At 37.9% G+C, this 19,173-nt stretch overlaps 1 protein-coding gene across 2 annotated transcripts; it reads right to left on the reverse strand.

Annotated features, from left to right (window-relative positions):
* Positions 1-31: 31 nt before the first annotated feature.
* On the reverse strand, positions 32-18,809 carry NSUN6 (NOP2/Sun RNA methyltransferase 6). 2 transcript variants are annotated; one of them, XM_042888070.1, is made up of 13 exons: positions 18,725-18,809; positions 17,761-17,934; positions 15,628-15,722; positions 14,746-14,901; positions 12,946-13,025; positions 11,697-11,806; positions 10,516-10,669; positions 10,181-10,262; positions 8,844-8,963; positions 6,959-7,103; positions 5,007-5,155; positions 3,147-3,272; positions 32-338 (listed from the first exon to the last, which is right to left on the reverse strand). In XM_042888070.1, the coding sequence occupies exons 3-13, from the start codon at positions 15,700-15,702 to the stop codon at positions 126-128; spliced, it is 1,410 nt and encodes a 469-aa protein (XP_042744004.1). In that variant the 5' UTR covers positions 15,703-15,722; positions 17,761-17,934; positions 18,725-18,809; the 3' UTR covers positions 32-125. The 2 variants fall into 2 exon arrangements, with proteins under 2 accessions (XP_042744004.1, XP_042744005.1); XM_042888071.1 differs by having other exon boundaries at positions 15,628-15,725.
* Positions 18,810-19,173: the final 364 nt, after the last annotated feature.

Consider the following 19,173-nt stretch of genomic DNA (forward strand, 5'->3'; position numbering starts at 1 on the left):
CGCTGCCATGGCAACCCTGCCGTCACCGATTGGTTTGGCAGCCTCGCAGCACCACCACATGCACTTCACGTCTGAACTGCTCTTAGGCTCGCAGAGGTATTCTTCCAGGTTGTACTGCTAGATGCTTATTTACCCTTCAACTTCATAAATTTTGCAATAAAAAATCCTATACAGTCCTTATTTGCCAGTGAAACCAAATCTTCCTCCCTGCAATCTTGCAAAGATTCCATATCCGTTCCTTGCAAAGTCCCAGCAGATGGATCAAATCTCTGCAGCAGCTTCAACTGATGGAGTGCCAGTCCAGCTCCCCTCATGCCTTCTCCTCCAATGTGAGGTTCCTTTGCAAGTAACAAAGAAAAGCAAATTACCACATCAGTACAAAGTCCCTGGTTTCCTAGATGTATTCCTTTAAGTATTTGCAGAGCTACCTAACGTAATGCGGACACACTAGGTTTGTATCATGTACACCACAGGGAAGCTCAGAAGTTACATGGCCCTCCCTTTTTTAATCTGGCAAGCACACATGAGTGCATACAACACGTCCAACACCATGGTGCTGGTGATGGGGCCAAGCCCACTTATCCCGCTTGTTTAGTGATTGGACCACTTAGAGAGGATAGGTGACATCCATAGGTCTAAATCAGTCCCAAAAGAGTGAAGTCCCTACCAATCACAAGAAGGCTGTTAGCAGCATCCAACGCATGTGAAAGTTTTAGGTTTTTCACTTAAATGCTGAAGCACTCCTGTGTAAACAACCACAAGTAGTCAAAAAGAGAGATTCCTTAGTCGGTTGCTCAGTAACAGTAGTAGAAATACCTGGATTCTTCACATAGAAAACTTCAACTGGAGAGAGTGAAAAAACGCTGCCTAAAGAGGCATCATTTTGGAAGAAGATGATGCAGCAGAAAAATTTGGCGCTCCAGATTTTCTGTGTTATGTAATTAGACTAATGGCTAAATGGGACACGTTTGTATAGGACACAGAGGAAGGAACAGCATAGGCATCTGAATTCAGAAGGACATTTGGCATCAAAATCCTGGATAGGAGGGAATTCTTCTCAGCCCCACCCCTCTTCTCAGCACTCCCTGTGATGCCTTGACTCCTTTTTATTTAATAAATAAGCTGATTCTTATCTGGATCATTAATCTAATGCATTCAGATAGGAGACAGAACAACATTTGTAAAAGCTGGCATAGCAATAGCAAAGTAAAGAACTCCTTTGTTAATCTGTAATGCAGCACAGAGCAGATCGTTTCTTGGGCCCTCAGACTTTGCTAACACAGGTGCTCACCCCACCACCACGTGATGTGAGTTAACTGCTTAACGATGCACTGCCAGCTTAAAGCTGGGCAGCCGGGAAGCTGCTGCTCAATTCTTCTCTTCCTTTCCTTTAATAAGAATTCAGTGCTTTCCAGGTAAGAGACAAAAAGGCATCTGTTGGAAACTAAAAAAAATCAACATACAAAGGGAGAAAGGGGTGGTGACTTGAAGTACTGGAATACAAGGGGATTTTTGCAGAAAACGGTATTACCCAGGGTGCAGTGACTTGCTTGTTCAAAGACTGGTTTTATTCTCTATCTCTTCCCTTTTCCTTCCAGATTAGTTACCACATTGAAGCTGATAGATAATGTTATCTCCTGTGTGTAAATCCCTAAGAGGCAGTAAGTCTGCCCAGGCACAGGATCAACTGTCCAGCAGTAACCTCCACTTCTGAGATCAATACCGATGGCTCCACCTCTAATTTTGCCTTGCACAGCCTGATTTCAAGACCTGTCGCCAAACTGAGATTGTGGGAAATAGTGGGCTGGGTAAAAAGCAGGTGTGGCTGAGAGACAGAAAGAATGTAAGAAATAAGTGAAGGAGCATAAGGTGAGTCAACCCTAGATTCTAGCCTCATTGGAAAAGATCACCTCAGCAGGGTAGCTGGTTATAAGATATGATAGACCATCTGTAGGTAAATAATTCAGTGTCATCTTATTTAAACTGTGCTATACACAAAACTTTTATAGAAATGTCATTTTTGTGTGAAAAAAGTACTTTATTCAGAGCATATTACTGGTGAGGTATCGAGTCTATCAAGTTGGAATCCTGAATTTAGGTTAACAGGACTTATGTTTTGCTTTGTCATTCTGCTGAGGACAATTTCCCATGCTGTTAAGTTTTACTTAATGATCTCAGCTGAAAGAGCTGGAATTGAAAAACAATTCTAATATAGATGGAAGGTTTGAATTTGTACCAATGTGCAGAAGAACGCTGGCGTATAAATCTTTAAGAAAATCTTTGGTCCTTTTAAATCTTTGGCAGCCTTCATATATTTTCTTCTTGTACAACACTGTGTATTTTTTAAGTTTTTTCAGTTAAAAGATACATCCAAGCTCTTAAGACAGAAACAAGGCATTAAGGAATGCACAAGTTGAACAGGTACCAGATTAGGCTTCTTCTCAGTGCCATGATGACGTACAACTAACACTCCAACTCATCACACTGACAAAGGAGAAAGCTACATATATATGGTCTGATGATAAACTGTCGCAAGGTACTAATAAAGGAGATGTGATTTTGAAAGGTAGGCAGTGTGGATACAAATTCTAGTATCTCCTTATATACTTTCTCCCCTTAGGCACTTTTACAGTAGTCACTGGCTCTAAAAAAGACAAGGTACGGTCTTGAGCCACTGAGCTTGAAATAAATTTATTCCCTCGTTCTTTATGTAACACAAAGATGGTTCCCATGCATATAAAATTCTCCTTCAAGTTATTTCCCATCCTTTATATAATCTTCACTGCTTCAGAAACTTTAATAAAAAATTTTTCACCTCTTGTTAATGGGCGGAAAAAGAAAATAAAATGCATGCACGTAAAGAAAGAATAGCAAGAGGAATTTTAACCTGAGCAGTCTTTTAGTCCTCCTGTGTGTTAAATGATTGTTGTACAAATCAAAACAACCTGAGCACACAGTTGGAAACTACTTAATGTTCCCTAAATGAAGCTCAATTAAGCACGAAAAAAGGTTTGAAGAGCATCAGAAATTATTTTTATCCCTAGCAGTTAAAAGTCTCTATAGTAAAAAAGAGATTTATTGATGGTAAATATACTGAGTACCATTATGGTGCCAAAACAAGTCAAGCATCCTATTAATACCAGTACCTGTAGCTGAAGCTGGAGGCATGGAAAAGTTTCCAGAGCCCATGCAACTTGCTCCTCATTTTCAGAAAGTGTAATTGTACATGTACTATATACTAAGACACCTCCTGGCTTCAGTAATTTCACTGCCTGCAGGGAAAAAGAAACAACATTTCAGCTTATATTTAAAGGCAAAATGTTTCATATAAAGTAATGGTAACCAAGGAATTGTTAAGCTATAATATTAAAAATTAACACTTAAATCTTTCTGTCTAAAACAGCGTTGGAATGCTAATTCTTCTTGGGGCACACATTAAAGGTTCACATAGATTAGAAAGGCTTTTCTTTCAAAATCAGCATTATAGTTCATGCACTTTCTTAATGCTACTGAGATGATTCACCCGGTAGGATTTGTTATTTGTGCAGCTCTGCATATCTCATACAGATTAGTTTTGTTTTCATCACATGCTGCCAAGCACAGATAGTTACACAGTATTTCTGTCACTGATATTAGATGTCAGCTGTTCCATATATTTGGCATGGTTATATCTGTGCTTCTTTTCAAGCTGTAATTCACTTTGAATAAGTATAATTCAGGTTTACAAAAGCTTCAGGAAATCTTGTCCTTCAGTATCAGGGCAAGGGTGCTCTTACTAACAAGGGAACTTGTAATATGGCCTTCTGGCTGTGTGCTCCAGCATCTATTCTGTATAGTACCACTGCAGGCTATGTGAGGAAGTGGTAAGAGTCCACACTGCTGCACAGAAAAACACTTTCACCTGCTCTGTGACTTAGACCTTGCCAATCATTATAAACTGAAACCAAGAAAACTGAAGGGAAAAAGAATAGAAAAATTCAGAGGTTTTTGTTTACTGTTGTTTACAGACATCTTTCCCATGCTCCAGTGAACTGACTTCACCTAGCAGCAGATCTGGTGGAGCTGAAAGGCTAACCGAATGCTAATGCTGTCATCAACTTTACTTTAAAAAAGGGGGCTTGTGAAAGACAGGAGAGCACTATCTTGTTTTATAAATATTTAAGTGCTCCTAAATGATCTCAACTTTCCTTCTCTTTGACCTCAACAGCCTGAAAGAGAGAAAACAAAGCTGAACAAATGACTTAAGTTCTTTAAGTTGTATCAAAAGAAACAACATAAAGAAAACTGCACTACTTACCCTAAGGAGAAAAAAAAGAAGAATGTTTTAGACTTTATGGAGAACAGGGAACTGAGATTTCAAGGGTTAGAAGTCAACATCAAATACTTGAGCTTAAAAAGGGTGGGCTGCATCCTAGCATACATCTGCAGAAGAACAAGTCTAAGTGTTCTAGGAACTACTGATCTTCAAAGATGAAGGATAACAAAAGACCAGCTGGAAATCAGGCAAAATGCACATACTTTAATATTCTTCAATTAAATTTAGGAATAAGCTGAGAACTGCAGATGGTTTTGTGACAGAAGAAACTGTAGTTGGAAAAATAAAACCTTAATAACACTACCCAGTGATTAAAAAAAAAAAAAAAAAAAAAAAAGGAAAGAGGTTAGCACTTCATGGTTTCTAGTACCATTACAGCAAGAATGCAGTGTACAAGCAGCTAGGAACAATAACTAGGAATGAAAAACCTAGAAAAAGGGCAAAGAACAGACATGAAACATATTTAGAAAGAGGGACATTCTGCAAAACAGCAGTTTTATGGAAATGTTTAACAGAACTCTCGTGCTACATTTGCCCTGAATAGAGAGAACTTTGAAATGTATGCATCCCAGCACCTAACTGCTGAAAAGGTATGGAAAATGAAGCAACATTCTGGCAAGTGAAGTTAAGTTTTACATTGCAAAACTGCTTATGATCAATTTAATTTAGCTACTCAATAATTAATACGTACCACAGTGAAAAGCTTGCGTTGCAGTGGCTGGTAAGATGTCACTTCCTTTAAAGTCGAGGAATAAGCCATGTTTGGTCTCTGCCCCATCCCACTGCATGGAGCATCAAGAAGAATTCGATCAAATGATTCTGGTAAGAATGGAGGTCCTTCTGTAAAAAAAAATGTGTCTCTTCTTTCCGTGAGAATTCACCATAGGAAATGGCAGACTGTTACGGCTTAATTGCCATAACACATTAAAGTCCTATACATGGTATCTGCAAAAGTGATCTCAGCTAGAGACAAGTTTCATCAGTGCTGGTGGTAGATTTTGTCTGACAGAAAAGGAATTATAGATTATGCAAATAGTGGATAATTGCTTTAGACATCAATATTTTTCAACTGATATTTTGAAAATAAAACATAAAACCAAACAAAAATATTGAAGTAAGATTGGTCAGAGGTGCTAGGTACGCAGTTGTGCATATAAGTTGTTATGAAACACAGACAGCTCATAAGTGATCAAATCATTACTGAGAGAAGTGCATGGTTAACCATTAAGACTGCCTTAAGTAATAAGAATTGGACTGCCTATATAACTCTTCATGCAATTCACACAGAAAATAGAGTACTTGATAACATGAAATACCAGACGTTCAAATTCTACTAGTTTTCTACATGTGCTGTCTCTGCAGCAGAACAATTCAGTAGAGAAGGATGGAAAAGATGGGCACTACCTCTGAATACTGCCTGGATAGATAGAGAAATATGTACCTTCTTTATGTGGAGCCTATCCTTTCACCTTTCCAAATCCCACTAGTTCAACAGCCCCAAAATGTCTATTGCTCTAGTGCTCAAGAAACAATTCAGCACAGGATTACCAAGACAAAAGGAGCTCTGTATGTGTATCTGAGTAACCAATGAGGAAGAGAGACATTTATATGCTTTGCCTCCTTTTCTTCTTCTCTTCCTGAAATATGCAAGCAGGTCACAAGTGAAAAGGAGTGGATGACTTCACACTACTGCTACCTAGGTTGTTCCACTATCACCAGAGAAGACTCTTGGCACTGCTGATTTACCTATCTCCAATTCAGCCTTCAAAATATGTCGAATGTCATAATTGCAGGGATGTACAGAAAAGCTTTCATGATCCCTGAGTATTATAGCTAGCTCTTGTTCATCTGTGCAAGTGCTATGAACCACCTACAATATCTTGCATTCATAGATGATTAAGAAAAATACCTTATTTCCTGCAAAACAGGGATGACAATAAGGGATGGGGACAAGGAAGGTGAATTATGCAACCTGATCCCTACTTAGGCAAACCAGTTACTGGAAAAAAGCAGAGTGAGAGAACAGCACACTTTGCACAACAAACTAAAAATAATCTAGACAGCAGATACTGCTTAAATCTTTCCATCATGGGAACAGAATCAGTATCATAAATACAGTACTTCAGAAAAGCAAATGAAATGAACTCAAAATAATACACTGTTTTATTGCTTTCCCCTAAACAGCTGAACAAACATCATTGAACTAAACTTTGCAATACTCCTGGGAGTTAGGTATTAATAACCCAATTTTACAGATGAAGATTTTGAGGCAGAAAAAAAGCAAGAAATTCTGCAGAAGTAATTTATTTCTCAGACTAAGCAAAACAGTTCAGAGTATGGGGTTAAGTATTATCATGAAACAAGGTTTAGGGTTCGTCAATCTCTGATAATACCTGGAAAGGGAATGCATTCCTTTTGAGCATATTAGGTTGTGATAAAGACAGATAGTTTGAGCTTTGTAGTTGCTTTATGGGAAAGCTGAAAATCACAACAGAGAAGAAAATAAGAGGAGTTCCACAGGCTGAAGCAGCTGAGCTATCTGCCAAGATTTCAAAAACTTATGAACTGGTGACTGGTTTAATACTACTGATAAAAAACTGACATTTATTCTAATACTACTATTACCAAAATTGTTTACTTTACCTTGTTTATCCTCTCTCTTCTCAACTGACAGTGCTTTTGTTCCATCATAGCAAAATGCCTTTATACAATTCAACTGCAGTAATTCAGCGTTCTGCTTAATTTTTTTGACCTTGTTAGCTATCTTGTCCATTGCAATTACTTCACCCTGAAAAAAAAGTTTGTTTTTGTTTGTTTGGTTTTTTTTTTAATCAAAAGCATAGGGATTAAGTGGATATGCAATTCCTGATTATTTTTTTTTTCTTTTTGATCAGTGTAATGAAGCTTAATTTTCCCTAAAGAATGATATTATTTTTAAATATACACTCCAGTAGTCCTTGTTCTCCCATGTTTTCCATGACACCCCTATTAGGGTAGATACTGGTCTGGAGCTCTATACACCCTGTTTGGCATGATCACTCCAAAATGGGAAACTATACTGTCTGACTTTCAACACGATTTTGTTTGTATTTTCTTTTGTTTAGTAATGTTTTACTGAGCATTAAATTAAGTAAAAAAAAAAAAAAAGATAATTTGTTAGAAGGTAGAAGATTTAAATATATGGTAAAATAGGTAAACAGGTTTTAAATTTGTGTGGAAATGTTATTACATACAGCTCAGTTCTGAGAAAAGGAGACCTGCAGCCGTTCCTCTGGCTGAGGTTCATAAAATACCATTACGCTCGCAGTCGTGACAACTACTGCCTCATTCCTTTCAGCTAGGAAAAAATTCTCTTTTTCTGTGCAGGATAAATCAAATCAAAGCAGGCATACAGCACTACCTGCTAGATGAAATTTGTAAACAGGAAAGAAAACATTTTTCAGTATTGTCAGTGAAATCCAAAACAGTAATCAGCCTCCAAAAACAACCTTAAAAAAAAACAGAACAAAAGGAAACAAAAGGAAACAAACAACTCATAGCCAAAGACCAATAACTATGAATGGAATTGCTACAGTGATTCAGATCTTCTGAGAAAACATGATGATTTCTTTTTTATTTGGTGATAGATCTCTAGAAGACTAGTGGGAGAGCAACATGACTGTATAACAAATAGACTGTATAAAAAAAAAAAAAAAAAAAAAAGTCAGTGAAGGTACGCTGGTTGACTGTAGTAACCAGGTTAGCCAGTTTGTTGGTCTAGGACTGGAAAGAAAGAAAAGGATTTATGTTGTTTCAATTGTTTCTAGTCCCCAGCTGCTGTGAGCTAAATCACCTCTAACATGAGCACTCAATGATCTGATGCCACTGCTTCTCCCCTATTAACATTCAGCATGTTGTACATGCACACTAAGTTCTGGTGCTGAAAAGTTGTTAAGGCTGTTGCTGAAATGGTGGCTTTACTGCTCATGTGCTGTACTGTGGACATACTAAGGTAATTTCTTGTCTTGAGAGGCACTCAGCAACAGGAACAGACTGAAATACAACAGGTCTCCCCCATCTGGCCCATTCCAGTCGCTACTGCGATTTCCTCTGTGACATCTGGGGAAAAATGGTTGTTTTGGACTGGGCTCTGAACAGTAATAAATCCTCAAAATTTAGCTGTTCCCAATTCCTACTTTAAAACTACACATTCTTTCAGCAGACAGCAGCAACCTGTGATTCCCATAAATCCTGAGTTTCATTAATCCAGCATATTTCTGAATAACGTGCAAGGCAACAAATTCTTCCATTACAAATAAGTGAAATCAAAGATATATTTCAACACATCAATTTGCAGCAAATCAGGTCTTAAGTGGGATGGCGACCTTTTAGTAGTCTGTGCTCATTTCAGTTACTAACAAAATACACTGTAAGCAGAACGTTCGAGTATTGGTGGCTTGCTATTCTAAGTTATCTGTATGCATCTGTTAAAATGATGGTGCTCAGACTTTCTCCACTGAGACAGAAAATGCTGAGTGACTTCTCTTACTTGATCACACATTAATGTTGCAAGATGGGTTGTTTTTCCTCCAGGTGCAGCACACATGTCCAAAATTCTTTCTCCTGGTTGAGGGTTTAAAACATGGCTGACAACAACTGAAGGTAAGTTCTATCATAAAAACAAAAACAGGAGAATTCAAACCTTATGGCCTATACCAAGTCCTGGAATAAGGAATGACAAACATGTTAAAAATAAATATAAAATTCAGCACTGAAGACACTGAAGATATTGTTGTTGGTTCCTTACCAGAAAATGAAATATTTAAAAGCGACAGCAGATGTCTGAAGTCTCCATTGGCTCTTGTATATTTAAAGCCACCTGTGAGTATCTATGACTAAAGTTTAAGGATTTGTGGCTAGGGAGGCTACACTGCTAAAACTGAAAATAAATTAAATTGATACTACCATAGACATAGAGTAGTTCTGTATGTTACGAGGATTTTATACTCATTTGGTTTATTGAAACACATTGGTGTAGTTTAGTATCAAGCAATTAGATGAATAGGCAGGAGTTTAAAGTTGCTGAATTAATGTACTGAGAAGCTGAATTGTGCTAACTGTACAAGCAGAACAAATCTGAGTGATTGTTATACATATTAAATGAAGTAATTTACTATTTCAGAGAATATCATTGAAGAAGGGCTTATTTGAGATAAAATTTACATTTGCTTTACAGAGTAAAACTACTTTCTGGAGGGTTTTTCTAAACCCAGGGATTGTTTGTATTTATATTTAAAAAAAAAATACCATTATTAGTGTGCTCTTGGACATCTAGCTCATGTTTTAAACCTTTTTTTTAATTCCAACAAACTGAAATTATGAATTTTACTTGATCTTAGAATACAAAAAAGTTCCATTTATTTAATCATCCTATGTTTCAACATAGCCTAAATGACCAATTGTTATGTCTACTCTTTTTAAACAAACTTGCTGCATGGGGAAAAGCGGTTTAGGTTCCGTAAATGTTAAAGCTGCAGATGAAAAAGCTGTCAAGAATGAAGTTCAAGTTCTCTTCAATTTAAGATCAATTATTTGAAGATTTTCCTCCTTATCTACAGAAGTGGGTACCTTGAAAGAGGCTCATGTCTTGTGGTTCATAAGGCAGATTCCAAAAACTAAAAGTTCTATGGAGTGTTTGTGCAAAAAGAACCTCTTAAGTTGACTTAAACATGCAGATACTACATTCATTCTTTGTTTTCTTTAAATTCAAACAGATAATTGGGTGCTGTAACACACAGTGAATATTGTTATAACGAGTTATGAGTGCTCAGAGGATACTCATTGTTCTGCAACCAGTACAGGTTTTTATTTTGGCCAGAATCCTACCTGTAAAAATAAATGACTAGGAAGCACACTGTCAAACGAAGGACTAAGATAGACTGGCTCTGTCATTCTTACGCCTAGCCCACTGAAAAACACAAAATAATTATGTCAAGTACAAAGGTGTATCATTTTTAACAGTATTAAAATCATTGTGCTTATATAGAGAAATTCAAAACAAAACCTTACAAAAATGAAACCATTATAAATCAGCCAAGAAAAATACCTTTACTATTGATGTTCTTTAAAATGACATCATTAAGTTGGATAAACAATGATAAAAACCTACATTTAAAATTGGAAATATCTGTAGATACAGATTGCTGTTACCAAGGACTTACGTCATTCGGCCATGCGGACTGAAAATGTCACTACGACTCAGTTCTGAAATCCCATTTCCAAGGAAAACTTTGACTCCTTCGAATTCTTTGGCTCCTCTTTTACATTTCCCTTCAATATCCGAATAGACTGAGACTAAATCTCCAGCCTTCACAACTGGGCAAAGAACAGAAATCTTGAATTTAATCTTATACTTGACAGTAAGGACCAAATAATTTAGGGTTTTCAGTAGACTGCTTCAACTCCTACATCACTGCAAAATAAATGACCTCATAGGCATTGAGCTTGAAAGCATGCATAAAGAATGATGACTCCCAATTATCTAGAGCTATTGAGAACCACTAGGTTACAAATCAGACTTGTTTCTTAAGCACCTAGACAAGCCTTTAGTTTATTTCTTATATCACCACATGGTTACCTAGCAGATTTTTTTGTCTCATCAGTGCTGAAAGATGGAAAAGCACAAATTTTCCATTTCTAAAGAAAATGGCATTAAAATTGAAGATTTTTTCATCAACTGAAAAAGAAGATTCTACTCGATGTCTCATAGACAAACAATAAGAAATGAATTACCATTGGGAAAAAATCTATTTTTCTAGATTTGTACCTTGGAATCTAACAGGATAGTAAAGTTAACTGCCTTTGTGGCTACATGAAGAGAAAATACTTCTTGAAATACTGTTCCCTACACAACCAACATACATCCAGCTAACATTTAGGTACCATCAACATACGTCCAGCCACCATCCATTTGTTGCAGCACCCTTTCTTTTTTTCCCCCAAGACAGGAAAGTGTCACTTTTAAAAAAAAAAAAAACAACAAAAAAACACACACACAAAAAAAAAAAAAAAACACTTAAAAGACAGGTTTTAATTCGTGTTCTTTGAAAAAGATTTCCAAAATGAATATAAGAAAATGAAATCTCTGAGAAGAATACTTCAGCTAAAGATTTAAATACTGTGAGGGGAACTTAATGTGAGAAATAATTTTGTGTCATTTTCTTATGTATCACACATAAAATTTCCAACAAAAGCCAGATAAAATATGCATTGACTGTATAACATAAGATTAATTTCAGCTGTGAACAGAAGACAAAACAAATTACTTTATTTATTGGAAATTAATTGAAGAGTGACTTTTTTTGTTCCCTATTTAGAAGTTTTACATGTAGAGAACTCTTACATCTTGAAGTAGATATGATACCAGGAACATAAACGTGCGCTCCTCGAAGTACTGCATACCCACACTGTGCTCCAACAATGACTTCAGACTCATATTTTTTTAAATCTTGCCTAAAAACACAGGATGCAATTCAGTTAAAAAAAAAAAATACTGAAAGAAATATTTCTCTTTCCCAAGTAAACTCTCTGGTTCATAATTTTTTTACCTTACAATATAGAAGAAAAAATATGTAACTATCATGTGGTCAATTAAAAAGTTTAATCTTAGAAAGGAATCAAAGGACAGAAGAGAAAACAACAACAACTACTACAAAACAGTCCTCAAAATAAACCAGATTGAGACACATTCTGCCAGTACTAGAAATCTAATACAGGAATACAAATGAATTATACTGAGATCAAGAAATAATCCCTATCCCTTCCTAGACCACATGACTGTAAAGTGACTTTGTATTTAACAACTGCTACATATTTATGTAATAAACACATGATAAGGAGTAGGGAGTTTTGCCAGTAAGAATTGTGAAGAGTTACCCAAAGTAATTAAAGTGTAAACATGTTCAATTATAAAAAGAACAGAATGTTCACAAAAAGTTTCTACAAAATTTCTAAAAAATTGAGTGTGAATGCATTTACTAACTAGAACTGCTTGTTACCAATCTCTATCTAATCCTGTTACAAACCAAAGTTTGTTAGTCTTAATAACGAACAAGATACTTCAAATCAAATGTTCTTTAATGAAATCAATAAAACTGAAGAAACTCCAAGGGGCAAAGACGGAAGCAACAATGGAAAGAGCCAAATATAGCTTAAAACTAATAATCATTCTGAAGGGGATAAAAATTACTCAGGAATCCTTCCATTGTTACTGATACCAATCTCCTGAGGTCTCATACTGGACCAGATTTCAGGAGAAGAAAATACTGCATTTTCTATTTTACCCTATAACTCTCTATCCAGCCTCCACAAAACTTTAATTCTTCTCTCTGCCACCTACCTGCCTTTCCAGAGAAGACGCAGTTATGTTACATTTTCCATTTAATAACTTTATCTCTTAGATAATTAACTGTCTCTGCACTTTCTTGTATCCTTTAAGAATAAAACTGTGACCCCGTTCAGATAGTGACTGTCTGCTAGGCCTCAGTATAAATGAAGTTGTGCTTTACTTACTGCCAGTTAGTTATCCTGTTTAAAATTAAATTTACAAGTAAAATATGTATTTTTAAAGTTAAACACTGAAAAATTCAAACCTGGGTCCAATAGCGGGAATTAATAAGATGTCCCGGAGTTGTGGGTGCTCAAGAACTGGAACACAGGTTCCTTTAAATTGCTGTTAAATTAAAACAAACAAACAAACAAAAACACACAGTAAATTAGACTAAGAAGCTAATATTTAACTAGTTGATTCAATTGAAAACACTTTTTTTTCCATTCACAATTGATAGCTGTACAATAAAAAAAAAAAGTGAAAACGGTTGAGAGAGATTAAGGGAATGTTTTACAGGGAGACAATCCGTAATATAAATACAGATGTAAAGCACTAAATAATGAGTAAATAGAGAAGTAATAAATCTGTAAACAGGTTCACTGAGAAAATAGACTTTGGAGAGTGGGACAGTGTCCTGACACTCATAACCCTACTACTCATTTTTACTCTCTGCTGGAAGAAAGTTGTGTCAGGTTATCATCACGTCATTGTACCACACACACTGAAGATAGGGTCTAATTTGTTATGATTTTGATGCTGTTAATTATAAATCACTTTTTTTTTTACTATTCTTAATTACAAACTACTGTTAAACTCTACTCGTGCATTGTCTGAGTATGTATCAGAGTGGCAAGACTTTTTCTATTTCTCATTTCAACTGAAATTTGATTGAATACTGAGAGCTGAATTGTGCATAAAGTTGCAAAGAAATTACAAGTTCCCCCTTTAAAATGATTCTGGGATTTTAAAAAGATGTCTGCTTGCTTGAGGCTTTTAAAATATGCACCCCAAACATGCAAAGTTATCATTATTTGCATCCAATAAATGTTATCCCTTAACAAAGAAAATGATCCATTTGCATAATGTTGCTAGAAACTGTTACATAAACTTTCAGAAAGTTACATAAACTTTCTTTTCTAATATGGCCACTATTAAAAATACCAGAAGTTATGAAAAGCCAGCCAATTCAGATTTCAGCAAAGCATTTTCCCTCTAAGCAAAATATTGTACTGCAGTACCCATTTCCAGATTCAAGCTAAAATTAGCGTAACTCATTACCATTCTAGCCAACAGAATGCTGTCAACTGCCTCTGCATCACAGAAGCATCTTGGCTCCTGTCATGCAATAGCTCCCTGTACACCCACTAACATCAATAATTTACTTGAAGAACCAGATCTTTTAAAACAGACTGAAGAATTAGAATAGAGCTTCCAAATAATCCAGTTCTTCTACATCATGGCTTATGTATTATCAAGCACAAAATGTTTAATTTAGGTAAGTAAAAATTGAAAAAAATGGCCAGAAGATTAACAAGTAGTAAAAAACTTATGGCTGCTGCAGGGCATCACTCTGGCAGATTTTTCGTCATGCAGATTCTCTCCATTTCCTAAACAGTTTTCAGAATGAAATATTCATTCAATCTCCTTTAATCTTTACTAAAAATAAGTTGCTGAACATAGTATATCAAACTACAGATTTTAACTGTTTCTTCTACCATCTTCTCCAGACTTAGATGTCTGTACTGTATTTACTACAGTGGCAACCTAAGCTTATCTAAGGTCCCTATCAGCCATGTAGAAAAAAAGATTGTCTTTCTCCCTCCCTTGTTAATTTTCTTGGATGTATTAGATGCTGAACTAATGCTGAACATCATCTAGTAACTGCTAGATGATGAATGTTATTAAATTTAATGCTGACAGGAAATCAATATGTCTACACATTGTTAATAGTAGTGGACATATATTGAATTTAAGAATAGTTTCCAGTAATGAAAAGCTCTCTTAATCAGGCAAAAGACAAAACATCTTGCTATTTTTGCTTTAAGAAAGAAATTGCACAAACCTTCTGGATCTCTTCAAGCAGCAATTTTTTCACGTGTTTCACAGAGGCCAAGTTAGTGTTAACTCTAACTGTTGTGATAGCTGGTGGATGAGATAGATGACTTAACAGAGATTGATATTTACTCTCTGCCTCCTTTGTACCTAAAGCAGTTATAAGCTGACAGGGAAAGGAGAGATTTTAAAATAAGGATTAAAGAGATTCACACAATACCTCTTGCTCTGTGGAAGCATAACATAAACATTAAGCAGAAATGAAGGAATAATGGTTGTATGGCACGCAGTAGTGAGGAATGTCTATGCAATAGAGAACTAGTTCCAGAGACAACCTTAGAAAGTTGTAGGAAAGGATTTGTTGGGAAAATGGCCAAATCACTCCAAATAGTCTGCAGCAAATACTGAAGACAATCGTGAGTGAGTTCTGTAATACTGTAGGTACTGTAGAAAGAATATACCTGAGAAGATGGACAAGCAGATTCAAAAATATGAATTAACTTTTAAAAATATATACAAAAACATCACTTTTGTTTCAGCTGACATTAGGAAATCATAACTAATCCATAGTATTTTTGACTTTGCCCTGGGTAAGGGAGTATTTCTCAATATTCTCAATAATATATGTGCGCTTAATCTCCAACATGATCATCCTTCAGCAGGATCCAAAACTGAAGCCTCAGATTTATACTGTTTAGGTTAAATACTTAACATTATTTTGAGCCAACAGCCCTACAGAATAATTTTATAATATAAATAGGACTGTCTTTAAAAATCTGTGGATAATGTCAAGGCAATGCCTTATTTTAAAGCATTAAGGTTACAGAAAATAATGAAGTGTTCAATTAGTGAAGCATTTGCTATGATTAGCAGTGGTATCTGTTTCACATACCTCCTTATTTCTGAACACTTTGCTGAGATACTCTTCAACTTCATGTTGAAAAGAGATTTTGGGGAAAAAAGACATCTTCCTTTAGTGCTTAAATTCTGCTGGTAAAGAAATGAAACGAGCAACATATTTTCTTGGCACTTTCATCATAATACTCAAGTTTACAAACGTAACATAAGATATAACCACAAACTGAGCTGCACAACTTTCTGATTCTTCCATTTTAAAAGTGCAATATTTTGACTAAAAATCCAAACATTGATTAGATTATGACTGTAATGCTACCAGCTATTAGGTTTCAGCATAGGCTAAGTAACATGCCTAGAATCTGCAGTGCAGAACATTCACATTGCAAAGATGCTACCAGAATCTTTGATGTTGGAAGTTTCTCAGATGAGGCTACAGTATCAGTCTGAAACATGAAGAAGGTGTCGTCACCTCTAAATCCTGTCCCATTAAAGTCCCTAATTGCCATTTACTGGTAAAATTCACTCACAGAGGTTCCTCACAGAATTTAGCTTTGACTCTTCTGAGTCCCACCTTTGAAACTCCTGTTCTAATTATTCTATTATTCAATTCATTCTATCTGCGCAATTTAAAGATTATCTTTCTCTGTTTGCTCTTCCTGAAACTTCACCTCTTTCTCTATAGTTCATATGATTCCAGCTTCCTCATGGACAACATGTGTGACTGTGGACAGGTTGTTTTTTTTTTCATATAGGCTTAAAAAATTATGCAAGCACTATAGATCAGTTTTGTCTTGAGTGTATTTAAATCATAGTAGGAATAGATCAGCCAATTCTTATTGGAAAATGTTCAAGCTGTCTGGTGAAGGATTACACTGTCCATCCCCAAAATGCTTTTACTTCTCTGTAATTTTTTTCTACTTCATCTCATGACCAGCGACCAGTCACGAGTGGTGTCCCCCACAGGTCTGTATTGGGGCCTGTTCTGTTCAATATCTTTATTGATGACCTGGATGAGGGCATTGAGTGTAAGTTTGCAGATGACACCAAGTTGGCCAAGTGTTGGTCTGACAGAAGACCCTACACAGGGATCCGAACAGGCTGGATAGCGAGGCTAAGGCCAACGGGATAGAGTTCAGTAAGACCAAGTGCTGGGTCCTGCACTTTGGCCACAGCAACCCTACGCAAAGCTACAGGCTTGGGGCAGAGTGGCTGGAAGACTGTGTAGAGGAAATGGACAGGGGGGGTGTTGGTCAGTGCTCTAGACATGACCCAGCAGTGTGCCCAGGTGGCCAAGAAGGCCAATGATATCCTGGCTTGTATCAGAAATAGTGTTGCCAGCAGGAATGGGGAAGTGATCTTCCGACTCAGCACTGGTGAGGTCACACCTCAAGTACTGTGCTCAGTTTTGGGCCTCTCACTACAAGGAACACATCGAGGCCCTGGATAATGTTCAGAAGAGCAACAAAGCTGGTGAGGGGTGTGGAGTACCACCAGGAGCAGCTGAGGGAACTTGTTCAGTTTGGAGAAGAAGAGGCTCAGGGGAGACCTTATTGCTCTCTACAGCTGCCTGAAAGGAGGTTGTCAACAGGTGGGGGTCAGCCTCCTCTTCCATGTAACTAGCAACAAGACTAGAGGGAATGCCCTCAAGGAGGAAGAGATTGAGGTTGGACACAAGGAAAAGTTTATTCTCCAAGAGTAGGCACTGGAATGGACTGCCCCAGAACAGCCCCATGTCCTCAAGGGTGTTCAAGAAATGTTTAGATGTGGTACTAAAGGACATGGTTTAGTGGGAAACATTGGTAGCAGGTGAATGGTTGGAACAGATGATCTTAGAGGTCTTTTCCAACCTTGGTGAATCTATTAGCTGTGTTTTTAACAACAGTTAATGAACACTTAACCAAGTGTTTGTTCAAGGAATACACAACAGGAAAAGCAAAAAGACCCTCAGTACTTCACAGGGCCTGGTACACAGTGTTACTGCAGAAGAGCTTCTCTGTCATGAACAGTAAAGAGCGTGGACTCAACGCATGCATTCATGTGGCAAACACAAGAAATCCACTATTGCTGTGCTTAGAAAGCAGAAATTCTTTAATATCAGCACTGGATGCATAGGGATAATCCTATCACGCATAGCTTACACAAAAATTCTTCTGATTATATACATTACCTGTGTTACATACGCAGAATTTTTCCAAGAAGTATGTTACAAATAAAGAAGTTTCCCACAAGTATGTTGCATATGCAGTGACCAATTCCAAGCAAGACCTCCTGTTTCATCAGGACAAAGACTCAGAAGAACTTTCTTATCTCCTTGGTTCATAGACACAGCTCTTTCTGTTATCTAAACAAAAATTGCAGGGCAGGGGTATGCATTAAGAATGCACATTAACAATATTGGTACAACTTGTATCAGAAAAATCATAGAATGATTTGGGTTGGAAGGGAACGTTAAGATCATCCAGTTCCAATCCTCCTGCTATATGCAGGGACACCTCCCACTACACCAGGCAGCTCAAAGCCCCACCTAGCCTGGCCTTGAATGATTCCAGGGAGACGGCATTCAGGACCTCACTGGGCAACCCGTCCCAGTATCCCGCAGTTAATAATTTCTTCCTAATATCTAGTCTAAATCTACCCTCTTTCAGTTTAAATCCATTTTCCCTCATCCTGCCAGTACCTATCCTGTCTCCCCAAGAGGAAGAGACACTAACGATGAGCAATTCTGCTAAAATGAGCAGTCAAAAGAAATGGAACCTGGAAACTTTAATAACATACAGATGAGGGTTTCAGAGCACACCCACACAACCGGCAACCTCAGCACCGTATGCGGGCAGCTGCAATGCCGGCAGCTGCAGGAAAGATGCAACGTAGCTTAGGTTCGGAGAGAGGTGATGGAAGACCTGAAGGAACACAACTGCTTTCGAATGAGAAAGGACAACGCACATCACATCCTCCACGCTGGGATGGATTGCTGAATTCATCCTCCCCCTATAAACGTCCCCGTGCTCCTGCCGGGAGCTACAGCTGGGTAGCGAGCTCAGCACAAAAGCACTGTAGGGCACGTAGGTCCCGAGCACGACTTCGCATTCAAACCTTCACCCCTACCCCCACCTCACAGACCCTGCTCCCACCTGTAACTCGTGCAGGGCCGCTCCCGCCTCTTCCGGGACGGCCGCCGGAAGTCCCGCCCCCACGTCCGAGATGATTGGTTGGAGACGAACAGGGCGGTGGCGGCCCGGCTGTTACCATGGCAACCGCAGGGGCGGCGGCCCTCCCGCTAGACGCGACGGGTGGAGCGGCGCTGCGGGCAGTAGTGCTGGCGAATAAACTCATCCCACACAACGGTGCCCACAGCCCCATCATTTCTCACTGCTTTATTCCATAGGAAAGAAAACCTTTACAGCCATCGGGCCCTCCGGCCGCAGTGAAGGGCGAGCGCGGCGCACACGCCTCGGGGCCGAGGACCCGGCTTAGAGACGCTCCAGCGCGGCCTAGCGGGGCCTCACGGCACGGCCACCAGCTGCGGGGGCGTACGTGATGACGCACACGGTGACGCAGCGCGGCGACCGCGTGGGAGTCG

This window comes from Lagopus leucura, unplaced genomic scaffold, assembly GCF_019238085.1.
Source record: "Lagopus leucura isolate 7727_CA_CO unplaced genomic scaffold, USGS_WTPT01 Super-Scaffold_100157, whole genome shotgun sequence".
Lineage (NCBI taxonomy): Eukaryota > Metazoa > Chordata > Aves > Galliformes > Phasianidae > Lagopus > Lagopus leucura.